The sequence below is a fragment of the Micropterus salmoides genome, unplaced genomic scaffold (genome assembly GCF_014851395.1).
Source record: "Micropterus salmoides isolate LMB-PRFRI ecotype aquatic unplaced genomic scaffold, ASM1485139v1 Ms_hic_scaffold_14, whole genome shotgun sequence".
NCBI classification, from domain to species: Eukaryota; Metazoa; Chordata; class Actinopteri; order Centrarchiformes; family Centrarchidae; genus Micropterus; species Micropterus salmoides.
The window spans coordinates 21,829,563-21,857,231 of NW_024040485.1; the positions used below are offsets into that span (position 1 = coordinate 21,829,563).

Sequence of the window (27,669 nt, forward strand, 5' to 3'; positions counted from 1 at the left end):
ATACAAGAAAAGACACTATTACAAATGTTTAATTTGTGCATTCATGATGGGCAACAAACAACTGCAGAAATGCCTTCTTTTTTTTACTCCAGGGTGAACAGCAACAGTTGTGTGACTTGACTATTGGTGTACCATCCATAAAGTTTTCATCTGTTCTGGTGACGTCATGCACAAGCAAAGAATAAAAAAAAAAAAAAAAAAAACTTTGTACAATCTATTTTCATCATTAAGAAAATGTAGATAATTAAACTATTGATAGAATTAGTGCTTTCAGCTTAATTGTGTACATACAGTATGTATATATATAATATACCCTGCCCTCCCCTGTAGTGATTCAACAGCTCTCCAACATTTGAGTCAGTTTATATATAAACATGCAAATTGACAAAGTAATCACCTGGTTCCTCGGCGCCAGCCTGAAAAACTGATCCCACAACAGTGTGGGAAGCAATGAAATGGCATTTTGACAGACCTAGAACAACTAAACTTAGTATGTTCCCACATACAACACAGCTCGGCGCTTGTCTAATGGATTTTTTACCACCACATCTTTACCGTTATTGGGTTCACCGTCTGTCCATAAATCAGATGTATTTATTTATTTATTTTAAACCATGAAGAGTTGTTTTTCTGCTGCTTCAGGATGGGACAAGATGAATTTGGTTTTGGTAGCTGTAGCTGTGCGACTCACTTTAGTTTTTTTCACTTTGACTGAGGTAAGAAGAAAACATCTGCCAGGTCCACAACGACAGCTGTTCTTTGAGGAACAAAAGAAAAGACTACTTGAAATCCAACTGAACTCGGATTTTACAAAATAATTAATTTAATATTTGATTTTTTTGCTCCAAAAGGTACTGCAATACCAAGTGGTACTTTGACCAGAATTCAGCTGAATATGAGCCACTAGAGGGCATCAGACCAACCATTTTGCATTAATTCTTCTGGCCAAAAGGCCTTTTTAATTATCAACTAATTTCCAACATTTACTAAGTGATGATAATTCATTTAACAGTTTAAGCAGCATGGATGGACTGCTGTTTTACACTAAAAAGAATTATTATTGTGTGGATTGTTGTATGCAGACATAAAAGCTTAAGGTGAGCACAGTGACGTTGAAAAGCAGGTTGTGGACAGACTGGGCCCGGAGACAAGACGACATGTAGTGTGAAGACTCTCGCTTGGATTTCAAGTCAAGAAGCAGTAGCAGTAGTAGTCAAGATGTTTGCTGTAGTTGACCGCTCAGTGATAATGCTTTGAGCATTTCAGACTCACTGAACACCAGTTTCAGATGTGATCATAGCAGAAATGTCAAACTTTACAGTGAGATAAAAATGTCCTTAAGCTATCGCGAGGGCTTTGCAAAGAGAGAAAAACAACAATAAAATATACGACTGAATATAATCTGTACAGATCAAAAAAACAAAGACGGTGACACTGCATACCATGATTGTGATTGTTGCCGTCTTCTCGGAGTTCATATGAAAAACATTCTCAGTGGTCAGACAATGGACATGACGACGACAACGTGTGCAGGAGGACAAAGCATACCTCCTCCTTCACTCTCCAAACAAAAGAGTTTCATTTCTTTTCTTTTCCTTAAAAAAAGTTCTTCATGTGGATTAAAAAATAAGTGGGGGTCCTCGGGAGGCTTCTGGACTTTCCCCCTCAATGGCACAGAGTTTTTGCGGGGAGCCACGTTCGTTGCTCTTCCAAAATATTGGGCAAGGAAGAGGAAAGTTTTTAAATGACGTTACAGTCATTGCTGTGTTGGTTGGTTCACAGTGTGTGCATGTGTGTGTGTGCATGTGAGTGTGTGTGTGTGTAGACAGGGTTAGGTGAGGCTAACACCAGTCAGCAATGTAATCAAAGTCAGAAAAGGTGTTCTGCTCATCAGAGCTCAGCGCTCGGGGTTCCCTGGGCGGGGTTAAGATGGGAGCCTCTGAGGTAAATTCATCATCGAAGTTGCTGACGTCGTTGGTGCCTTGGATGGTCGGCACGAACGGCGGTTTCACCTTCTTGGCCAACAGTCCATTCCAGTCCATGCTCTGCCAAGAAACAGACACAGGAGGTCACATGGTTGCAGGCTGCATCTGGTTAGCTTAGCATGAAAACTAGTGATGGGGAAACAACTAGCCTGGCTCCCTCCAAAGGTAAAAAACACAAAAATTCCCCTTCCAGTACCTCTAAAGCTCACTAATCAAGGGGCCTTTCACAAGTGCAAGTCCACACCTAATTTCACCAAGAACTTTCCATGACATAGGCTACATCCTGTCATCATCTATGTGTGCCGAGTCTCCCTATACTTGACATTGAGTGGTTTGTAAAAAGTTCTGCGGTTAGCTTTGACAAGAATGAGGAATGAACAGATGCATATTGTTGCCACTATATTATGGCATTACTACCTGCAGCTCTAACTATACTTGAAAGTTTAAATTCCTTATTTCAATTCATTTATCTGTGCATTTGTTTGTTTCCAGTATACACAGGAACCTCCAAACTTCCTATTAAATGGTCTCAAAGTCCAAAACATCCCAAAAATCTAATTTCATCTGTTTGGTACGGACGGCGGTCAGGGGGAAGTTTCAGACCTGTGATTTTGATTCGGATCAAACTGAAAAGTCCGGAAAGTCTGGACCAAACAAGGTAGGTGTGAATGCCCCTTTAAAAAACTATCAGTGCTAATTCACTTTTGGTTCCTTACCCTGAAGAATAGATGTTTCTTGACCTCCTCTGCGTCCCTTTCTCCTGCTCCCAGTCGTCGTTCTGGACTCCTCCTCAAAAGCTGAGCACAAGAAGAAGAAGAAGTCAAATTAAATTGATACACTACCTGGACACACACTGGTCAGTTACTTGGTGACATCATGTCAGGAGGGGAATACAAACAGAGTTTGCAGTTCAGCGATAACGCAGCTGCTTTGAATTTGAAGTCTATCTACACACCCTCCTCATGATGGAGATGGCCTCGGTTGAGAGGAACCGTGGGTAGCGGACCTCGTCATTGACAATGCTGTCAAACACCTCCTCTTCATCATCACCAGGGAAGGGTGACTGAAAAAAAGACGTGCAAAGAAAGAAAAGATGAAGACCTGACAACTGCCGCTGAATATGAATCACTGACCTTCAGCATGAATCAGAAGCCTTGACATTATGCAACAATGCACAATTGCTGAATGTTTGTGAAGGCGTTGTAAAGTCAAATATTTATCATACGGAACATCTGGGGTGGGGGAAAACGCACTCACCTCCCCAACCAGCATCTCGAAGATAAGGACGCCCAGTCCCCACCAGTCCACAGCACGAGTGTACGACGTTTCGGTCAAAACCTCAGGAGCTAAAAACTCTGGCGTGCCACAAAATGTGCTGGTGCGGTCCCTGAAACCCATTCCTGAAAGCAACACAGGTGTGGTTTGATAAAAATCATCCTACCACCCTCTACTCTATTCATTGTTGTTTGATAACTGATATGTCTCTGGATATTCAGGGCGCTAGTTTCACATTTGTCATTTTGAAGCTACAGATTCTTTTGCAATTTTCCTGTTTAATCTCATTTTCTGTGTTACCTTCTTTGCAAAGCCCAAAGTCAGCAATCTTTACATATCCCTCTGTGTCTAGTAGCAGGTTATCCAGCTTCAAATCTCTGCAAATAAAAAAAGGAATAAGGAAAGAATTTTAAAAATGTCATGTTCCTAACTGATGTGGGACTGGATGAATGAATGAATGACCGATTTAACATTACTCAAACTGCTTACCTGTACACAATCTTATGGTCATGTAAGAACTGCAATCCCAATACGACGCAGGCTGCATAAAATCTGCAAAACAGATTACCTTACATGAGCTATACAAAGAGTTTTACACACTGAGGGAAACAGTTCTTTCAGAATTCCTATAGACGTGCCCCTGCAAATAAAAAAAAAATAGAAACAAGACTAGGGATGCACCGATCCGACGTTTTCAGTCCTGATACTAATACCTGTGCTTTCGGTATACCCGATCCAGCTATTTTGTCAGTATCGAGACGATATCTGATATCAGTATTGGATTGGTGCATCCCTAAACAAGACACAAAACCCCAACAGGTCTGAACAACTGAAAGAACCATGAAACCCAAATGACCCTTCATAAACACTTCACTAATGGTGCAAATGTACAGTCAAGTTCAGACACGGGTGGTGGAGTTAAAGCTCTGGTCACTCACATGGCCCTGGGCTCAGAGAAAACATCAGCGTGGATGTGCATCATCAGGTCGCCTCCCGCCGCATACTCCATGACAAAGCAAACATGCTCTTGTGTCTGGAAACACGCAAACAGGTTGACCAGGAACGGGTGGCGGACACTGTTGACCGTCTCGAAAATCCTCTTCTCGCACATCAGACTGGCAAAGAGAAGAGGAGACTGTGTGAGTTACAGCAGCAAGGGGGTCGCTGAAATTTTGTACTCATCCACTTGAAGAAAAAAGGAGGCCACGTTAACTCCTAACTGGCTCCTCCAAGGTTTCCTATTACCCTTACATTTCTAGTTGCAGCCTTGCAGTATTTTTGGCACACTGGTGAGAGTCACTAGTCTGAGCAGACACTTTAAATATTTACCTGTCCACCTCATCGCGAGCCACGATGTCTCCTTTCTTGAGAGCTTTGATAGCAAACATCTCTCCTGTGCTTTTATATTCTGCCAGCAACACCTGAGGATGGAAGACACAGAGGAAAGAGACACTTTCAATGTCAGCTTTCTGCCTACTTTGTTCTGTTGGACTAGAGCTGAAACAATTAGTTCATTTATCGATTCATCAACTGACTGCAAATATAAGAACAGTTTTTTTTTTCATATTTTAAACAAAAATGCATCCTCAACCTTCTGAAACATGCAGATGCTTTTCGTTGTCATATATGATAGTGAACTTAATGTATTTGGGTTATGAACGGTTAATACTTTCAGGCATTTGTAGACAAAAATTATAACTCCAGGAAAATAACAGACAGATAAATTGATAATAAAAGATTATCGTTATAAAGCACCTTTCCAAAGTGACCACGTCCAAGGACTGCCACACATTTGAAGTCTTGGAGACTGAAGTGGAACTGCTCTTCTTCCCTGGAAAAGGATCAGCGTTTACATTAACATCATTTATTAATTAATTATAGAGACCTGCATGAAGCTGGTGGTTTGAATACAGAGCCAGCCTGTAGCACAACACACCACAGTTAAACAGCATAAAGATTCAAAGCCAGGGGGCAGTGTTCACGCCCATGTTACTATTTCAGCTCCTCTGAATACTTCTGCATGTCAGAACATTACACCTGGGGCCTGTATCACGCAGCAGGATTTGAGCTTATCGAGGTAACTTCGGGTTTAACCCTGGATTTTCAGTACCACAACGGTGGTTCACTTCTTACCAGGGTATATCTCCATGGTAACTTATGCTGAACGGCTAACTTGCTCCGGAGCAGGTTATGTTGCAGATAAGAGATCAACTCTATGAAAACTCCACCTACTGACCAATCAGCTCTCTTGGAAAATGACATTACAATCTGTAGGAAATCCCACAGACTGTTAAGGCTGCTTTATGTTTGCAGCGGTGATGTGGAGAAACTCTTGTAGGCTATAGCGATATCATCCTAAAGACACTCATTAAAAGCCTTAGGTTATTGTACACCTACAGGTTTTTACAGTAGACTTCTAACTGAGTCTTGCTGCAGAACCAATTGCCCTGACTGCCAAATTGCCAAGACTGGTCACGTTCTGCCCCACCTCTTGCGATGTGGGGTTTTGTCAACCACTATTTGAGCACACTTTACGGCATGAATGGAGTTTTCGTTTCATTGCTTTATGAAGTTAATTTAGAATAATGTTGGGAACACTTTTGAGTGTGTTAAATAAATTAATCTCATTTTTGAAGTGACGACAAGTTCATGTCTGTGATTGGTCATCTGCTGCTTACACCGCCTCTTTTATGTGAACGCGCTCCCGGCTGAATTGGGAAACCCTGGGTTGAGTTACCGAGTTGATAACCAGCTTCGTGGTACCGCTTATCCCGACCGCGATTGTTAGGGTTAGTTCAGCCAGATAACTTAAAGATATCCTGGGTATATTGAACTCGCTTCATGGTACAGGCCCCTGAACTAGACCTCGAACACAAACAAAAACAAAAACACACACATGGCTCTCCTACCTTATCTCTGAGTCTTTCTGGATGACGGTAAGCTCCAGGTCTTGATGCTGGATCTCCTGCTCCACCACTCTGTCCAGGTCTGGCTTCACCGCTACGCTGTTTCTCTTGTTCAAGAAGTCGAACGAGGCGAGTGCATCCTGCAGAGGGGGGAGCACAAAGCAGGAGGACAGAAAAGTGGTGAAAAATGAGTCAAATCGTGGGGTTTTGGTCGACTAAAAGTAATAAGGAACAAGCTTTTAGCCATTATTTATAATATGATTATACAGTGGGAAATGATTATAGTGATCATGGTTACGTTGATCAACAGCTTATATGGATCAAAAAGCTTGGGACAGAATCATTCTTATACAAATGCTATTAAAATAATATGCTTAGTGTTCATTTTGGGTCTTTTCATACATGAACAAAAAACTCCAAATGTTATAAATCTGCTGAGTTTGCCACTGAAAGCCTTAAGTTTATTTTCAGGCCTGTTAAAAATGTATAAATGTTCAACACCAAACTGTGGCACCACTAATGTTACTGTAAACAGCAAAACAGTTTTTTAGGCTATAGCCTAATTATAATTAGAAATACATAGATTTTATATGCAGTACTGTATTTGAATTATAGTCATTTGAAAAGCGCCTGAAATGGCTGCACTGTATTTTGAAAAAGTCAAAAAAATTCCGTAAATAACAAATGTGCCGTTTCATTTCTTTATATTCATGTAACAAATAAATAAAAACAAAAATCAGTTATAATAGACAGACTTGATCACTATAAAGAGGTTTCCACTGTTAATTCCATCTGTTGTGTCAAACAAATCCTGCGACTATTCGTCCTGGGTAATGGATAGTCATACTGAATACCGCAGGTGGCAAACAAAGTGAGGTGAACATTAGTCGGTACAGGGGAAAGGTCTTATTTAAACTGATCTCCATTTAAAGGCATTCGAGCTGTCTGTATGTTTTGCTGCTTCTTATTCACCTTTTTGGACCTTTTATCTTTTCTTTCTGTCAAATTCTCAGCATAGGCTTGTCTGGCTGAGTGCTGAGGCTTTGTTGTCTTCCTTCTGTGATTACATCAGCTCATTACTGCTTTATCAAAAATACCAGTAATTCCTAGGACACCGTACCTGTACTTCCTCCTTATCGGGCATCTTATCCTGGACCAGCGGTTCTCGGATGTCATCGGGTACTGGGTAGTGTTTTGGTCCTGGGGTGGGCTCTTTGTCAAAGTCCAGCTTAGTCACCAGCGGGTCGCTGTGAATTAGCAGAGGTAACAGTTTTTTTTTTAAAACTGTCTTTGTCATAGTTTTAGTATGAGTTAAGAATTACATCTGAATATCTTTAGTCCATGTATGTGTCATGTTGGAGTACCTGCTGGGTGTGGGTGAACCAGGCAGGCTGCTGTGCCCGGTCTCAGCCGCCTGCGGGCTGAAGGAGTTGGTGCTGACGGTCGGTATGGCTCTTCTCACCAGGCGGCCCCACGTAGCGATGTTGATGTTCATCTGAGGGGCTCGCAGAAAGGTTTTACCTGATAATGAAGAGGCAAGTGAGACACAGGAGGAGGGGAGAAAGAAGAGCAAAAGAGGTGGTGAAGTTTGCGAGAAACAACAGGAGGAGTAAAACAAAGAATACATGTAGATCACAAAATAATCTTTTTACGGCAGGGGATTCAGGAAAGATTAACACTGCATTTGGTGAAACCAAGAACCACGACATAGTCAGATACAGCATCCAAGCCTGTTATAATAAATGTAAGTTTCTATGATGCCTGTCTGTTGAATGTTGACTCACCTTGCTGCTTCGAGAAAATCTTCTTTTGTCTTTGCAGCTTTGGTCGTCTCTCAATGACAGGATTAAAAAACGTTACCTTGACAAGAGAATTTTTTTTTTTTAGATAAAAAGCGGCTGATACAACAAATAAGAGATCTAAGTCAATGTGTACATGCAGCATTGTGTGGTGGAAACACTTGGATGGATGTACTCAAACAAGACGAAAAATAAATAAGCATATAGTCCGAAGAGTTGAAGTTATGTGAGGGCGTTTTATAAAGGTAGAAAAGCGTGAACCAAGACACAAAGGAGTACAAAGTCTCAAATAAAAATAAACTTTCTCGCTTCTCTCAAAGTTGGGTAACATATAAACCATTTCTGTTTCTGTTTTTAAATGTTCTTACTAACTTTTTACATTTATGTCCATTACGGCTAACAATAACTGTTTTAATGGGATCGGTCACCAGTAAAGGTCAATATTAGTACACTGTGTGTGTGTGCGTACGTGTTTTTGTGTGTGTGTACCTCAGCAAACAGCATCCCCTGTGGCTCTAGGTACAGACACATCCCATGACGCTGGTTGTCCAGGAAGTCCTCCAGCCGCAGGAACTTGACAGCACAGAGTGAACGCCAGTCACGCCAGTACACTGAGATCTCCAGCTCACGAGACTAAAGGGCAGAGTCACACACACACCAAACAGATGTGAAACACACAGACTGTGTTGTCCGAACACGACACTGAGTCAACAGCACAGATGTAGGTCAAGGGCAGAAATGTGTGTTAGTTACCCGGTCCAGCTCCAATGTAAACTTCTGGTCCCAGGCCTGGTTGCTGACAGACCTCCAGCTTGTCTGGCCGACTACCGTGTTGTCCAGCTTCAACACTGCACTGATCTCATCTAAGAAACACACGCACACACATACACGCATTATTTGTTAAGCACTAATGTATTAACAAAGCCCTGATTGAGAGTGTAATTCAGTTGGTTTAAGAGACAAGGTCATTTCGCTGGGAAATGTCACAGGTCCATTACGGCCCAGCTATGATTTAGTGCTAACTTTGTGAAGCTCAATGCCACAGAATTGTTTAAATCAATATATTTCCAGACAGTGCAGGAGGTCAGATATACTTACTGGAGAGCTCCTCGCTCTTTGTCATGTTCCGTGAGCTCACACCGCGGTTTCGGTTCGCTCGGCTAATGAAGGATGAGCGTGTCTCGCTGGGGCTCCAGCCAGGCAGCGGGACAGACGCCGCTTTGGAACGACCCGGGACATTTTCCAGAAGGTCCTGACAGCCCATGAGCCTGACGTCTAACGTGCCTGGAAGTGAGGTGGGACGACACACATCCATATATAATTACACAATGTGTCTCGTGCAAAGTTTTGTTAGAATAGTTTACTGAGTAAGGCCAGTCTTGTTTTTTTTGGTAGTTTAGTCTAACTCATGTTTGACACAAAGGTAAAGGCAGACCAATTCAAGGCTTAAAACCCACCCTACCTGCAGACAAGTCATGTGTGTTGACAGCTAAAAATCAATGTCTGAAAATTGCCATGAGGAAAGAGAGCTTTTGAAGAGGAAAGTAAACTAGTGAAAATAAAGACACCAGCGTAACTTTATCATCTTTCCAAAAGTATGAAAGAGTGTGTAGCTCAGTCTGCAATGTTTTTGTTTGAAAAGTATCAGAAGATCTACAAATTGTAGGAAAGGAATTTGGTTGGAAGAATAAAAAAAATTTAAATCTTCCACATCACACCTAACAAAAACACTTCATCATTCATTTGTTCATTGCTGTTGACTATGATCATTCCCACATCGTCTGGTCATGTGAAAAGGTTCACATATTTGGGGAGAATTTGTTTAACCCTAGGAGACATATAAGGTTACGAATACAACAGCAAGATACAGGTTGGATAAGAGTAGTAGTGGTAATGAGGTGAGACCTGTGTCTCTGTTAACTGGTATGAAACACAACTCCCCACCAAGACATAAACAATTAATGAACAACGTAAGACCTTCACAGCAAACAGCGACGATACCATCGTATCTTGGTCTGGATAAAGCACACTGTGGACATTAAGTCAGAAGAGTAAGAAATGTTTACCCTTAGTAAAAAGTAGTTCCCACGCTTTGCTCTTGTTTATTTTTCATAAAATATCTTTAAATTGCAACAAATAAAAAGGGTCAAAAAGGGAAAGTATCCATCAAGTTGGTTAATTTTTTCTGTGTGACTGGAGGAACTCTGTGTGTAATAGGAAATAATAGGACCAAAACTAACACACGCCGTCAGTGTAAAACATCTCAAATAATAAATGTGCTAGTAATAACCATCACTTGTTCAGTTACCTGTGAGTGCGGCGGGCTTAGTCACGGTGCTGTACTGGTTCTGTGCGGAGATGAGGCTGGATCTGGGACTGAGGACCGGTGAGGACAGCAGGGACAACTCTTCCACGATACTGCTGCTACGAGGGTGGTTTTTAGGCAACTCGTTGAGGCGCTGCTCCAAAGAATATCTCAGGAGGTCGAGCTTTTGACTGGACTCGTTAAAACGAGCTTGGGCCTAAAGAGAGAGAAAAGAGGCAAGGAAGTACAGAGGAAGCAAAGGAGGGTTGGAGGAAAAGAATTAGTAGATGTGAAAATTAGTTGGGGAAGGATAGAAAGAGAGAGAAACATCAATGGTCCATTTTACTTTAGTGGAGCACAGCAGCAGTGCATAGCTCAGTTTCATTTTAAGCCCACGAAACTGCATTAGGTCTAAAAGTGATCCGAATTCTTGTTCCTGCTTGTTTTAAAACACCACTGTATACATACAGCAGGCGGTAAAGAAGTGAATTTTACATAGAGATAAACTCAGACACAAACATCTACCTCTGAATGTGCTCTTTTTTCTGTGACTTTTCCCGAGCCCAGGAGTTTCATGACATTCTTGGCTCCCTCGGCCACAGCGGACTCTATCTTGGCATGGTGACACAGCTCCTCCACCCGCAGGTCCAACGGGCTGATGATGGGCTTGTCTGGAGGACAAGGAAGGACATGATTGTTTAAAAAGACCTTGTGGGCACTGATGGAGGCATCCAAAAGTCACGCTGAGTAACTCTAATCCATCACTGACGGCAAGAGGAGGCTCACCCATCACGTCATTGTTCTCGAAGTTGAGCTCGCTGGCCTGGCTGGCCTTGAGGATCTGCATCCTGATGAACTCGATCTTTGTCTTGCTGTCCTGTAGCATCTGCTGGGCAGTCGCTAGCAACTTACGATCCTTTGAACAAAATTAGAAATAAAACAATCACTGTCTGCTGGTGGAGACATAACGCTTTACATACATTAATGTTTGAATCAAAGGTTTTAATATTGTTTTGTCTTATGATTAAAATAACTGCGTGTCAGGACTCTACAGATGACCCTGATTGCACACCATCCTTCATCACTTATTGTGTTCTGTTGTTGTGAGCATGTAACACAAACGGCCAGAACATCAGTTTATACCCTTAATGGGAGCTAAAGAACAAGTGACCACATGGAAAATCGTATTCATCAAAAAAAAAAAAGTGTGGAATCTCATTGTGTGTTGTAATTACTAACCCTCTAATGTACGCAAATACACTCACACAAACACGCACAAACAGAGTGGAGTAAGCAAACTCCACCCAGAATTCCTCTGAAGTTTAAATCTTAGTTGTTGATGGCGCCACTCTCAGGAAAGACCTCTGTCCAGCAGGCATTTCCTCTGACATCAGGACAGGACTATTTCCAACTGGAAGGTGCCTTTGTTTGTCTGTCTGTCTGTCTGACCCGGGGAGGTCACAGTGTTTTGTAAGCCACCTCCCCTGGTCAGAGAGTGGAGGATTGACAGACAGTCCCATATACTCTCCTACAGTTAGACGCCAAGGCTCTGCAAGCACCTCTTGTTGGGAAACATTCAAGGCCTCATTTCTGGCCTACTTAAAAATTGGACATGACATTAAAACCAAGCTAGACGTCCCAACCTTCTCAAAATCTAATATTCACCATGTCTAGAAATCTTTCAAATGTTCATTACACAGTTTTTAGGCCATGTGAGGAGTTCATCCTGGGATGTAGACAGGGTTAGATAGCTGAGCTGTACTGGTGAATTTAAATGTAAATGTCTAAGCAAATAATTTTCATCCCAATTAAAGTCGAAGCAATCTTTGGTGCAGCGAGTTTCTGAAGAACTTCTTGGACCCAACCAATAAATAGTCCAGCACATACACTAAAACCATTCCTAAATGGGTTAAACAAAAAAAAAAACATAAAAACAGTATACAACAATATTAATTAGTGTGCTTTAGAGGAGCAGATAGGCAGATTTTGTAACCTTTGGGACAGAGCCAGACAAGCCATTTCCCTCTGTTTGCAATCTTTATGCTAAGCTACGCTAAGCAGGTGCTAGCTGTAGCTTCATATTTACTGTACAGACATCGGAGTGGCATCTTCTCATTAACTCTGGCAGAAAGCAAATTAGCGCATTTCCAAAAATCTAACTATTCCCTTAAAAAGTATTTTCAAGGCATGAGAAATTTAATCAATCCATGCTACATTAACAGACAAACAGAATTTCTGTTAATACTGTACATATCCACAGTCATTTATATTTAGATTGTATACTTAGATTTCGTTATATTTTCTATTAATTCCTTAATCTTGACATGCAAAGTGAGCAATTGTAACGAAGAAGAATTTCAATAAAGTATTTCTGATTCTGAGACATACGTAGAGATAACACTATTGAAATCCTACACTATACCTAAACCGTCTACTACAAAGTGGCTTCAATTACTACTGACATGCACACAAGCAGAGATGAGCATGAGGGGGTCTTAGTGCTCCAGCTGTTATTAGCCCCGGTGACTTGCGCACACACACCTTCCACCTAAATTATAGTTTTGCTCTCTCTGAGTATTAGGAGCCACAAGCACTGTACGAGCCTTGTGAACAAACAGCGGTGCATATGACACATGGTATGTGTCAGTGCCTTCTCATGTTTCCTCCTCCCCTAAAGTGAAGCTGTAAAAGCAAAACCAACATGTATCATTCTACCATCTGCGTACTGGGAATGAGCCTGCTCACTCCAGTTTCCAAGTGACTGTGACCAAGGCACTTTTAAAAAGACTCTTGGCTTAACTGAAGTTTTCAAAATAAATGATCATGATGGTGATTATGAGTCTAGTAATACTATACAACTCTCGCAAAAGGACAACACATGAACCAAGATTAATTAGCAAGCCTTACAAGAAAGCGAGCACTGAAGGAAACACGAGTGAAGTAGTAAGATTTGCATGATGGGGTATTATTTTCTTTACACTTGTTAAAGCACTTTGTAACTTGTTTTTGAAAAGTGCTCTACAAATAAAGATTATTATTATTATTATGATGAAGAGTGACAGTTGTGCGGAAGCAAAGATAAATTTCTTGTAAGGCAGGCTCACCTCTGAGCTGTTGAAATACATGTGATCAAGTGTCATGTACAACCCTGTTTCCAAAAAAGCTGGGACAGGTTCATGTTTTCCATTCTGTTGCATCACCTCTTCAACAACGGTTTCCTCTTTGCATGGTAGAGTTTCAACTTGCATTTGTGGATGCAGCGACAAACTGTGTACACAGACAATGGTTTTTGGAAGTGTTCCTCAGCCCACGCAGTGATGTCCACTACAGAATTGTGTCTGTTTTTGATGCAGTGCAGTCTCAGGGCCCCAAGGTCACGGCCATCCAATATTGGTTTTCGGTCTTGACCCTTGCATACAGAGATTTCTTCTCATTCTCTGAATCTTTAAATTATATGATGTACTGTAGACAATGAAATACCCAGATTCTCTGCAATTTTAAGTTGAGAAAAATTATTCTTAAATTGGTGCACTATTTGCTGACGCAGTCTTTCACAGAGTGGTGAACCATACCCATTTTTACTTCAGAAAGAATGGGTTAAAAAAAGAGCATCCCAATCATGTTACTAACTTGTTGTCAATTGACCTCATTTATTGTGAGATGTTCCACCGGGTGTTTTCTTTTAACATTTCACAACTTTTTCCTGTTTTTTGTTGCCACTGTGAACATCTTATGAAACATGTTGTTCCATCAAACTCGAAATGGGCATAAAATTCTCAAACAACAATAACATTTCTCAGTTTCAACATTTGAAAGTTGTCTTTGTGCTATTTTCTATTAAAAATGGGGTTTCAATGTTTTGCACATCATCACATTTTGTTTCTATTTATATTTTACACAGCGTGCCAACATTTTTGGAAACAGGGTTGTAATTCTAATTTAACTGAATCAGAATGTCAAATGGTGAATAAAACCAAATGGTGGTGACTAAAAAAGACTCATGGTTGCTTTTGTTACTTATCTTGAACTGCCAAAGATCACGTCAAATACCTACAGTTCATGTCCACTTGAGTCTTATTTTTGTCATATTGGTCATAATCAGTTATGATAACATTGTACTCACCAAAGTAAGAGCTCAGATCTGGGAACACAAAAATATCGCTACAATGAGGGCCAACGGGGCAAGAAGCACAAGCAGTCAGACATTTAGACAGTTTGTGAAGACGACAACAATTAAAGCATATTATCTAAAACTGTGGTCCCCAATACGGAGGTCCAGAGACTCTCTTGTAATTATTGTGTTTATTATTGTTCCCTTATCATTAAGCCCCTTAAACTATTCACATCAAACAAGGGCATTTTTCCCCCCGTTGGACTCGTCACAACCAGCCAACAAATGTAATGATGAGGGTCACAGGTGGATATGGCTTTGCTTTGAGGAGTTACAAGCCAAAAAGGTCGGGTTTTACACCCTTACAACAGGTACAACAGAAAGCGAGCACAAATTTATGTTGCTGATAATCCTTAACTCTGTGTGCACACAACTATGGAAAGTACAATAATTCTCTGTTGAACCAGGAAGTTGATTTATTGACTGACTGCTTGTACAACAGACAGTTTGGGTCATAATTTTACTGTAAAGCCTCATTTTCTTATTCAAATAAGTTCGGCTAACGTGAGAGTTTGTCTGACTGCTTGTGTTTCTTACCCAATTTGTTTGGGTTGCCAGATGTACTAGGTGAGTACAATGTTGTTACTGCCAAAGTATATTATGCCCAAAATCGTTTAAATACAACACAACTGATTTCACTCACTTGGCATCCTGACATGACCAAGCTCAAAGCTGAATGTCATGTGAACACCCTCAACCCCCTCCTGCTGAATCTCACCTTGGAGGACCCGTTGGAGTACATCTGAATCATGTTCTCGGCACCCTGTTTGACCTTGAGCTCGATGTCATTCTGTCTTTTCAGGGCGGCCAGGCGGCTGCTGCTGGTGCACATTCTCGCCTCACTGTTGGGCGTATCTGGGGTCAAAGGGAATTCTGGGTAAAGAAAAGAAGAAATAAAAGTTACCACCTTATGACCATTTTGGAAACAACCACAGATATGACTCCGTATGTGCTACTGGAGTTTGTCACAGATACATACTGACTATAAATAGCAACTCTGCACGTGTGCTCTTTTTGGCTGCCAGCCATTTTGAAGTTAGCAAAACAGTCCTGCAGCACAGTACAAAGACCTACAGCTTTGCTTACAAAAACACGTCAGGTAGCAACTTCAGCAGTCACATAAAGTATCCAGAAAGGTCGACTGTTTATAATTTGATGAGGTGTGTTAGCATAAGACTCCAATTTAGGACTGCAGCTAACGATGATTTTAGTATTTGAAGTTTCTATAGATTATTTCAACGATTCATCAATGCGTCATTTAAGAAGTACTTTTGCTTGTCTGTGGTCCACACCGGGTGCTTTCTGATCAGATGCCGTCGTGCTGTTGACGAGGCAGCATTAATTTCGTTTTACGTGGACAGACTGTAACATTGCAGAGTTGTTGTTTTCTTTAGCTTAAACTAATCCCATACTTTGGACACTTTTTTCTTTTTCTCTCTCTTCCTCCACTTTGCACACAGCGCCATTATAATCACGTGGTGTTCACAGCGCAAGCGCGACAGTAATAAATGTCCGTGCGAAACAGTGGGCTGTATAGTTATATGGATTAAACGAAGCATCGATGCATTTTATTAATCAGTTTAATCGATGAATCGTTTCAGCCCTACTCCAATTGCCTCACTCCCTCAACACAGACAGAGTCACACAAGTCAACAGCATTAAGATTTAACATAAAGCAGAATTTCAGGATGATGGATGAGGTTTTTTTTAATGCAACTTTTGTGCTATATTACCAGACACAGAAAATAAAAGTGTGATTAAAACACATCATAGGTGAACCCAGAGCACACAAATGTTCACTTTGACTTGAATTTGATTCGGTATGATGCATTGATATCGTAACACAAAGCTGCTAATTCAAACGCATCTTCTGTTATCTCATTGGCTCTCTCCTGAAATCTTTTGAAATGTTTAACATGGAAACCCTGCAGCTATCTCTATACTGAGCAACTGAAAAACAAAAACAAAAAAAAAACCAAACAACAAGTGTGAACTTGCAGACAACTACCAATACTACATTTCTGTCGCTATCCCTTATTGCACAACAATGCAAATTTCAAACTTTTTTTAATATTGCTTTGTGTCCAGACCCTAAAAGCAACTGGGACAACACGATGCTGCTGGGCTCATCCATATTTAGGCTTTTGAGTTTCTCATGCATTCACACCACGCAGACACAAAAACTGTCTATCCCCTGAGCTGGACCACAGTTCTGTTCGATGAGCTCACTGTTTTGTTGCGTATTTTTTGTCATGTCTGGACTCGAAAGGTGCAGAGAAAACCCCTCCCCACACTGATCACTGCAGCACAAAGCAAAAACTTTCTCACACACACACACACACACACACACACACACACACAAGGTGGGCAAAAAAACCTGCCTGACTTCTCCTGACTTGACTTGCAAGTTCAGTTTAGGAGTCTGTGGTGTCATAAAGGAACTCCTCTCAGAAACAGGAGCCTATTATAACTAAAAGTCTTTTAGCTCAGTTCTCTTCTATGCATATTTTCAACTCCCATCAAAAAAAACCAAACAACTGATGACATGGAAATAACAAATACTCCCAATAAAAAGAAATATCTGATTTCCCTGAGGGTCTTGAATCCATCTTAGTGAGTCCCACTGGCATTACCTAAAATAACAGCAGTGAGGAAAATCAGTTATTCAGAAGACGCTGCCAAACACAGATAACAATAACCAGCAGGTGGGTCTGTGATTCATTCACTCTGAACGTTTCATCAACAGACAGTCTAAAGATTCCTTTGAACACCTGCGGGATACAGGCAAATAGGAAGCATGTGATTCTTTGAACTTAAAGGCTAAATGATTCATTTAATGACCTTTAATAAGCTGAGAGGGCATCACCGCTGAGGTTTCTGTTAATAGGCAGGACGGGAGGATGTTAACCTCCCTGGGGCAACCCTCTTGTATACAACCATACACAGTGACAGGGGCAGGGCTAGATGGGAAAAACAGCTAGGAGTGGGCACTTTAAGATTCTCATCCAAACCACATCTCTAGAAAAGCCTGTGGAGAGAGGTGGGAAATCAACAGGGGCTTGGGGAAAAACTGACTTTAGCGTTCCTAAAACCCATATTGCATAACAAGGCTCTGTAGTGTCATAGTGATTACATTAAGTCACGTTAAGTCAATGTCATGAGAAAGTTGTTTGTGAAAATGACAAAGGCTCGCTTAGAAACACACATGCAAAAGCGCTGCGTTTGGGGGCTTTCCTCTCTGCGCGGTGGTGGGGGGGTGGGGGGGGGTAGTCAAGGTCACATCAAGCCAAGAATTCAAGGACCCCCACCCTCCAGGCTGAGGCTGAGCTACGCTGACAGAGGAATAGCTGAATAGCTGCAGGACTGATGTCACTGCTGGACAGCTGACAAGGGGAACCCTCCCTCAGATTAACCCCATCTGTATCTGATGAGAAGTCAGCAAGAAACATGCTAACAATACTTTCTAAACAATTGCCTCACGATTTGGCGAGCTGGACCTAAAAGTGGCGGGGGTGGTTGACAGTTGAGATGTGATATGATGACTGGAAGGAAAACACACTCGACTTGTATTCAGGGAGTAAACCGCTGACTTTGGGGTAAGCCTCTTTATGAATGGGATCATATTTGACAGAGGGACCTGGCTGGCAACCTGGCGTCAGAGCTGCTGCTGCTTCTCCCAGACGGTGCCCGAGAGCAAGTCGGTCCATTTCTGGCCTCAGCTGAGTGGCGGAGAATAACCAGAGTCCCCTCGACTTTCTCCTGGAACAAAAACACATTCTGGCTGCTCACAGAGGCTGAGCAACTCCTTCCTACTAATTCAGGAAGAGAGTGCTGTCTCTTGCGGATTCAAGAACTAAAATGTATTTCAACAAGTCCGTCTCATGACTGCGGAGCCGAGCTGCCCTCAGTGCCTCTCCATCACTTTGCAATAGCCAGCGACATTCCGCTGGCGTCGCGTCACTTAAAAAGAAAACCCTCGTTCATCAGATAGAGTGTCACCGAGTCAGGCTAAATTTGTTCCCACTTAAGATAACCATTTACCAAGACAACCTCCCTTCCCTCCCCCAGGACACGGACACACACACACACACACCTCCTCATCTACTTCCTAATATCAACTGAACCGGGGGGACGTGATGGCAACAGGGAGACAAATACCATTCCTTCTCTTCCTGCATTCACCCAGACGCTCGGCACCAACAAATACTGCATAAGGCAACTACTGTAACAAAACCATATTGAATGCACACACGCCACTGTTGTGGTTAACTCTCTCCAATTCCATTGTTTTCGACAAACGCACAGGAGCAGGCTTTCAGCAGCCTCGGAGGGGAACAATCGACAGCTCATTGTAACTGTCGGAGGAATGTGGAATGCAACAATGTCGGCCTCTGGAGAGTGAGTCACCTCCAAACACTGAGGGTGCTCTGTGTGCTCATATAGGTGCTGTTCTGACACAACATTGCCAATATTATTTACTCAGCGATACTTTGCTTTTGGAAAAAAAAAAATGCTAGTATGGATAGAATGACAATATGTGGAAGAGATGTTCATTGGCGTTTTGTGAGATTGTACCATATGTAAATGTGACTGTAAGACACAGAGACCCTGCTTCTATACAAATACTCTGTTGCCCGTGTCAACCCACTAATTTTGATTGAAAATATTAATAGAGATGCAAACAAATAACCAAAAAAAAAAAGTTTTCAGTTATAATTTTAGCATGATGTAACTAACCTTAGATTTCAATGCTTAAACACAAGGAACATTTAGCTGATGTAAAAGTGCACAACTAAAATATATATTAGTACTAGGGCTGCATGAAAAAATATTATTGCTATTCTTTTGACAGATGTAACGATATGATTTACAATTAGTTGGAATGATTGTTTTTGCATCACAATTTTTATTTTCAATGAAAAAAAAAAACTATAAAAATCATGATGATGTGACGTTTGTTGGAGTCTGTACCAGATCTGGAGAACAAGATTTGTAGGCAGGGGCACCTCTGCGGCTCTACAGCACTTCATCATAATGCTGTTTATTCACGCATTTTATCTACATCCAAAAATTGCAGCCTCTGCAATGTGGATACTGCAATTGGCCATATAACATTAGCTTGTATCAACTTTACGAGTTGGTTAATATTTACTAAATCCTCTGGAGTTACTTTGCTGTAGTGTTTCTGTTACCTAACAGTTCTTCAGGGTCTTTGACCACAATGTGGGCGTTGAGCTCCTGCAGCTCCTGGTGAAGCTCCTCAACCTTCTTGTTAGATTCTTTCAGCATGTTGTCAACATAAGCCAGGCTCTTCTTGTCTGTGGTGACCTGAGGAGAGGGGAGTGGAGGAGACTTAAAAAAAATGTGACAATTGATAAGATTTTAAAAGCAAACTCTTAACTTTAATAATAAATGTCAGCTTAATAGTCATTGGGAGCACTACACTGGCAAGAACAGTTGTGTTATGTCTACTGTCAGCTTGGCCTTGAAGACTACAAACTGGCAGCATGGAGTTTGAAAAACATGAGCGTTTACCAGGCAGGAAAAATGCTACTGGCTGCAGAAATGTATGATCCAGTGTTCTTGGAGAATAACCCATACTCTGTCAGGATAAAAGTCAGAATATAGCCTGTCTGATTTTAACAATGAATACTAAATCAGCAAAGTGCCCCTTTGAGAGAAAGACAACAAAGTGATTTTACCTTTCGCAGGTTCTCTGCACCTTCTTTGATCTTCAGCTCCTTGCGGATCTCGCGTCGGATCTGCTCCTTGATCTCGTCCAGCTTCTGTTGGACCATGGTGTCGGACAGGTCCAGGTTGTGTCCCAGACCCAGTCGCTCCGCCACCAGCTGGCCTCTGGCGTCCCCCTGAAGGAGGAGGAAAAAGACGAGATGAGAGGAATGTAATTGAGAGGAGGTCAGCAAGGGAGGAGGAGAAGGAAAATGGGATAACAGAGTAAGGAGGAGAGGACATACAGAGGTCAGTGACTCAGTCAACAAATAGACCGTGCATACTGCCGTTTTTTTGAGTAGTTTAACCAACAGGACTCAGCAATATGAACTCTCAAGGACGGGTAAAAAAAAGCAATGCACCAACATTGTTTCAAAACAGCTGAAACTACATATAAAATGCCTGAATTTCCATTTTGTCGTAAGTGCCTGCTCACATGTATATATCTGCTACGTTGTTCATCCATTCCATATTTATATATTTCTACATTTATTTATGTTGACTGTCTGTTTGTCTACGTGTAGCACCTTATCACCACAGGAAATTCCTTGTATGTGTAAAACACTACTTAGCAATAAAGCTCCTTCTTCTGATTCATGACAGCAGCAAGGAACCAATAACAACAGAGACGGAGCCACAGACAGTTTGATCCCAGCAATCACTGAGTTTATAACAATCTGACTTGATCCTGCACATCAGGTGATCATTTACAAATCCTACAATAAACTTATTCAAAATAAATGCATCTGAAGTTATAATGACTTAAATGCACTGAAAATATGTTTACTAAACAAGAGGTTCAGAGATTTAATACAGTCTGCCTGAGCATCCTGAGGTCAACCCCCGTGTAGTGGTGCATTTTGAACTTGAGCTGGCCTCTGTATGTGGTGTTTTCACTGTGCTGTCAGTCACCATTTACCTGCATCCTTTAAGCCGTCACCTTAACTAAAGAGGGATTAGAAGGCACTTCCTGAATGGCTTCAGCGTTAAAGTTAATCATGAATGCAGTGGTGAACCGGTTACGTTCCACTAGTTGATCACAGAATACGTCTGACTATCTTGAGGACTATGACTAATCAGTTTACTCCATTTCATTACACTGTTCACCAATCCAAGTTCTCAGGTTTAATAATATCTTCCAATTTTAAATTTGAAGTTGGACAACATAATTTTTAAAACTGTGAAGCAACAACATCATCATAGCTCAAACAGGCCAAAATTACAAACCAAAGTAGCCAAAAGCGTGCCCTTACTGACAACTTTTCAATTAGCTATGCAAATGATTTGTTATTTTACATCTGTGACCGTTAATGTTTTGGAAAAATTTATCAATGTAAAGTGCACTCACTAAAATAACCAACACATATAACATGTAAAATGTAAGGGAAAGAAGAGACTCGCTTCCCTCTGAAAGCAACCGTGCTAGAGTTAAAGTGTTCAGCTTATTCCATTCATGAACATGGGCCTAATGAGATGTGAAAAACAGCACGTCACCCCTCTGTGACTACCACAAGATCTGCGGCTTGTTGCATTTTAGCCATTATGACTTTACTATAAAAGAAAGCAGTCAAACCAAACACTCTTAGTGGAATTAGCTTTGATTCAGTGGGCTACTGTTAAAATTACAACTGCCTAAGAAAAGGATGGTAAAAATTGGCTTTACTAATCTTTCTGCCTTACCATAACTTCATTGGTTTCAGCCAACTCCATCTCTAGATCAGATGAACCGACTAGTCCATGCATGTTCTGCTGGCCAGCTAAGCTATCATTGCATGGACAGGAGGCTTGGTCCGAAGCCACACTCATTCACTCCGCTGGTATCCGATGTTGTGCAGCTCTCTTGTTGTGCACTCTTTCTCACACAGACCATTGACATCAACAGGGGAGATAAACCGTCTGAGCAGCGACAGCCAAATCCCTCTTAGCTTCTAACTCTGTGAGGTCAGAGCAGACCAGAACGGGCCCTAATCTCACTCCAGGGAGAGGACTGTGTCTAAAATTAACTCAAGTTAAAAACACTGGCTAACACTGGCTCTCTATTGTGGCCTCCCCCCCCCCCCCGGAAAGCAACTTGTGTGGTGGAGGAGGAGAACGACACCACCACATCTGTAAAACACAGTAGAGAGTGGTGTTGTTTGAAAGTGTGTTTTGTCTACAAGTGAAAACGAAGCTTTTAAAAAACACAAGAGCTCATTGGGGAATTAACCCTGAAAGGTTGTCACTGGCAGACACAAGCCAGTAAAGCACCACGCCGGCTGTATTGTCCCTAAATCCATGCCACAGTTTCACAGAAAATCCATGGTTTCCCACAGTGTTTTATTTCAGAGGTTGGCCACCTCATCTCAAACACATCCACCTCCTCTACAAGATGAGAGGCCACATTATAGGCAGCAAAATCCATCACATTTAGCGGCTATTATTTAGGCCGTCATCTTCTAACTCAATTGATTATGAATTTCATGATCGGCTAAAACAGTTACATAGGGGAAACCCTGAAATCATCCACTCTACTTCTGCCGGATGTATTTACGTTGGGAAAATACGTCATGGAGTTTGGTAAGATGAGGGATTTCCATGAGTTCTGGCATACCCTTGTGAACCCCCCCGCCACTCTCCTCTATAGGTGCTCACTTAAGAGGAAACTATAGTTTTGCACATATCCTGGCGCAGGGGCTCCTTGATGACTCATAGGTAAAATGGAGGTCACAACTCCCAGGAGAAGAAGAGGAGGGGCAGCTCTGTTCTTCAGCTCACTGCCTTGCAAAACTTGTTTGCACTGTAGCTGTGTTTGCCCAACGTGGTATGAGGACAGCATGAGGACACCCCAATGGGCCCATTTTACTGTGCAACAATGCAAGGAAATCCATGCGAAGCCGATCTGATAAGGTGGAAATAAATCAGCTGGTAGACCCCGCATGGTCTGCGTTTTAATTTGAGATCAAACAAAGAAACTATATCCAAAGAAAGAGAGCAGGCACACTCATTTGCAGGATTGCTTTCACCTCTTGTGTCTCTATAAGTGCAGTACTTCCCTGAGTTGGTCTTTTACCTGTGCGGCCCTTATCATTTCTTGCTGCCTGAGTGCACTGTCAGGGCAACGGGGAATGACGCCACACTGAGACTCGAGACTTATTAGTTCAAAGACAAGTGAAGCAGGAACTGTAAGCAAATGTTTCCACTCGTTCCACAAAGCATACAGTTTTTGATGGATGGAGGAAACTTGTTCTTGTCAGTGCAGCTCTGCTAGCTGCTCTGTGAAATGTTCAGGGTGCACAACAAATGAAAAGGTGGTCACTAAAAGCTTTTTTCAGCCACAAGTTTTGTTCAAAAATGAAAGAGCTACTTCATTTATTAGGTGGAAAAAACAGGGGTTGGTTACCTACCTAATAAAAACAATAATATTTATAGAAATCTAGGACCTGTATTTAATAAAAACCCTTGATAATATAATGTATATTATACTCCTAAGATAACATTATTTCAACAGATAACTGTTACCTACACATGTTGAACTTGTTAAAGAGCCCTTTAATGCCTTAAACATGAAAGGAAACTGTGAGGTAAAAGCAAACACTACGTCTGAGCCTCAAGTTTAAGCAGGTTAACTTGCTCTTTAAGCCTGAAAGCTCCAATAACAAGTGCTTCATTCAGACAATAGGACAATGGAAAAGTTGAGGGCACTATCCAGCCAAGGCCTTGCCATTTCTGCGTGAGGCCTATGTCAGCCTATGTCAGCCTACAACCTGACACCCGGCCGTCTTACCCCGCAGCTGGCTGAGGAGTTTTGGCCGCGACCAAAAATAGTAACACAGGCTAATAAACAGCAGATCCAACAAATGCAGCCTTCACACAAGCCTTAGACATATCCCATGCCAAGTCAAACTGTAGGTAACATCTTGCACTTCAGGTCAATGTTAATGTTCGTTTCTGAGCCGGACAAACAGTAGATTTATTGTGCGTAGACTAGAAAACTAATGCTACAGTGTCACAAAAGAGACTGAGCGATAAAAACTGTACTGAAGCACCTGTTGCTCTGCTGAGTTGATCTGGGTACACTCCATATAAACCACTATGGTGATAAATGTTAAGGTTTAGCTAAACATAGATGCATAGTGAAAGTAAAACACCCAGGTGGTAGTTTAAGCCCCACTAAAAATATGCAAAATACACTACGAGTGTAGTAGTTTCCGACACACCGACTGATTAAACCATAGGGGACATGTAAATAAACGTGAGCTGAACAACACGGCTTCCTAGGCCACAACGTTATTCAGATCCTCCTTTAAATCTGTAATGTTAGTGAGACATCACAAAGTTGCAAGTCCTTGTTGTAGACATTTATGTAGTATTAGACGCATTTAACAGCAGCGCTTCCTCTGGGTCACTGTATTATAGATGACGGTTGAAAAATTCTCATAGCTTTGGATAAAATGAAAAGCGTGCTGGTAAAGGGATAAACTACAGATGAATATGCTACATTGAAAAGTCAGTCATTGTGGCAGATTATGTGTAAGGTAATACCTACTGCACGACAACAAATTTCCTATGTAGGAGAGCCGTGTTTATCATTATAACAATATACAACAATTGTAATGCCATGAGCTATAGATATGGTATTATTATTGTTATAGTAGATGTAGTATATTAGTATTTTTTAGTTATAGTTTCTGTTTAGCAGGCCCATACAATAGGCTACATACACATTTCCTTTAATGTTCATTAGTAGTAGTACTCTCTAGTTTATGGATCTTTAAAATTTTTTTGTAGTTTTAAACATTTGACTCTTATTTATTAAAGCTTTAATTAGTTTGTTGTTATATTTTATTCAGCATTTTGTGATGTTATAACATAACATAAACAAAGATTATCCCTAACATGTGTTATGTATTTTTGAAAAGAAGGGGGAAAAAAAATAATATTGGTCAATATATTGGCATATAGGATTTTAAAATCTTCAAATACCAAAATCTGTATCGGTCTTAAAAATCCCATATTGGTCAGACTCTACTAATCAGTGAATGTAAATGATCTCATTTTGCACCTAAACGGATATTGTGACAGAAAATATACTGTTGTTACATATTATGTTGTTAAACATAAATCATATTTTTGTTAAATCATTTAGCTACTAAATTATATTACACATCTGAAATTGTGTGAACTCACTGTTTTACAAAATACTGTCTGAATTAGTGATCCCACGCACACTGTTAAAAACAATCTGTTACTGATGCTTTTGTTTTTAAGTGTGTTAAGAAAAATGTAATACAGAACAGTGGACACTGAACCGATTATCCATTCGCCACATCATTATATACATTAATACTGGCAGAAAATTAAAGTAACTAATTGTGATGTCAACCATTATGAGCCACCCCTGATAGTAAAACAGTGCAACTTTACACCACCCAGAACTGGCTTAATGATTGGTTTGATTATAAAACCTACCAATACTGTGATGAGAATAAAGGCACATCTTTATCTATTTATGTCCTCATACTCAAGAGGAAACAGGTTGTCATGCCTACACCTGTTTTACCATCAGCTTACAATTTTTAGACTCAGTATAATATGGGCTACTGTGACAATTTAACTTTATAAATCCACACAAACACCTGTGCTTAATAGTGATGCACGATAGATTCTTTCTAAGAAAGGCTAAGATGTCATGTACAGCAAGATTTGTAATTTAATATTCCATAACTCTGACGTAATCAAATCTGACATCAATTTTATTAAAACAAAAACAATTCAAAATAAATCAAATGGACTGACATAAGATATCAAATCATACATCTCAAAGTATTAAAAAAACCAAACCCCTCAGTAAGTGGCTCTATCCAGGTACAGCAATATGACATTATGAGTGCGACAACAGCAGCTGTACATGTTAAAGTATTGTTTAATTTTACTGGCTAAATTATCTGCCAAAATATAATTTTCTGATGTAATTCCAATAATGAAAATAATATGCCCTATATCAGCTGATAATTTTTCAGACTGAGAATTATAGTGCATAGCCAGTGCTTAGTGAATAAAATAAAGATGTAATAATATAATAAGCCATTTTATGATTAAACTGGTTAAGCAACAGCCTTACTGTCATGACAAGCAGATCATTGCCTTAGAGATCAGTTTCAGTCTGCACCAGCCCTGTGCATCTAATTAATAAGAAATACTTCTCATAAATGTTAGCTTTGGTTTCTCCTGTAACCCAATACTCCCTGTAAAGATCAATAATAATACGTGAGTAATCAGACTGGCTTTAACAGGAGGGATATTGCTAAAGCCATGCTCGGCTGCACTTGATTAGATAAAGTCCTGGATGAGTTTGTTCCTCTTGGACCATATTTTCAGATTTTAATCATAAAATATGTATTTCAGGACTGACGTCACTCAAGTGAAACCACATTAGTGAGTGAGTCACGGCTGTTCAGACAATAATGAGACATGAGTGTAAAGCTTACATTCACTTGCTCCCTTTTTTGTGTGTGTGTGTGTTAAATGTAAAAACCTGCATTTGAAGATCAGGACAGACATTTATTTCTGACCTATGTCACGTCGCTGGTGACAGGTTCTAACTTTATCCCGGTCTGTGTAACGTGTTTTTTAAAAAAACAAAAACTTTACGTCAAGCAAACCAGTGAACACTTGCTCTTACGAAACATGGGAAAATGTTTCACTGTACTCACACTGAGGATGAACATATTCAAATGAAAGCTATAGAGTTACCGGTACACAGAAGACAGTGTTTATTTTCCTAAAGTAGCGCAGGTTAACTTGACGTTTGGCTACAGAGCTGCAAGTTAACGTTAAACAGCCCTTACTTGACTTGAATTACAGCAACACTAACGTTCAAACTTTTCACAACAAAGGCTGTTAAAGTTACAATAACGTTAATTATCACAGCAGCTCCCGCACAAAATCACAGGTTTAAAAAGTTTGGATATTTCAGGATAAATAACTTTGGATAATTGTTTCCCAGGCCTCAATCCATGGATAATTCCCAGACAACCCTTTGGGATCAGACAGAGGCCTTTCACCCAAATTACAACACTTTCCACTCACAGCGACTAAACTTTATTAAATAAAACAGCTTTGCTGACTTATAACTGAACCTCTGGAGAAAGTTTGCGCACTTTTCGCAACAGTTGTCAACTTTTCCTACCTGCACGGAATCGGCGGCCATCTTGGTTTTCGCCTTTGAATCAAATCCTACGGGGAGAGAGGAGGGGAGGTGGAACTCCAAAAGCAAGCCCTGTTTCAAGTTTCCCTCTCTGGCGACAAAAAAGTAGTGATTATTTGGACCAAATCATCGGTCATCTCGGGTACACGGGGCTTCCCATGTCGTCTCCACACTTCATTTACGGGGTCACACCGTCCTAGCGAGCTCCTGGAGGGTGGACTGGCGCTCATAAATAAAAAAGCTGGAGCATAAATCTGTCCCAGTGCAGTTGGGAAAGAGGCGGTGGTGAGAGTGGAAGAGTCCGCCCAGAGG

At 40.9% G+C, this 27,669-nt stretch overlaps 1 protein-coding gene across 1 annotated transcript; it reads right to left on the bottom strand.

Moving 5' to 3' along the window:
* Positions 1-12: 12 nt before the first annotated feature.
* Positions 13-27,669, bottom strand: pkn2 (protein kinase N2). Its single transcript, XM_038718371.1, has 23 exons — positions 27,340-27,669; positions 20,144-20,308; positions 19,634-19,769; positions 15,160-15,314; positions 11,057-11,186; positions 10,796-10,941; positions 10,274-10,487; positions 9,064-9,249; positions 8,719-8,828; positions 8,455-8,598; positions 7,951-8,026; positions 7,531-7,687; positions 7,287-7,413; positions 6,170-6,306; positions 5,016-5,091; positions 4,590-4,681; positions 4,199-4,375; positions 3,750-3,812; positions 3,561-3,637; positions 3,243-3,385; positions 2,941-3,048; positions 2,702-2,782; positions 13-2,045 (listed from the first exon to the last, which is right to left on the bottom strand). The coding sequence occupies exons 1-23, from the start codon at positions 27,358-27,360 to the stop codon at positions 1,842-1,844; spliced, it is 2,925 nt and encodes a 974-aa protein (XP_038574299.1). The 5' UTR covers positions 27,361-27,669; the 3' UTR covers positions 13-1,841.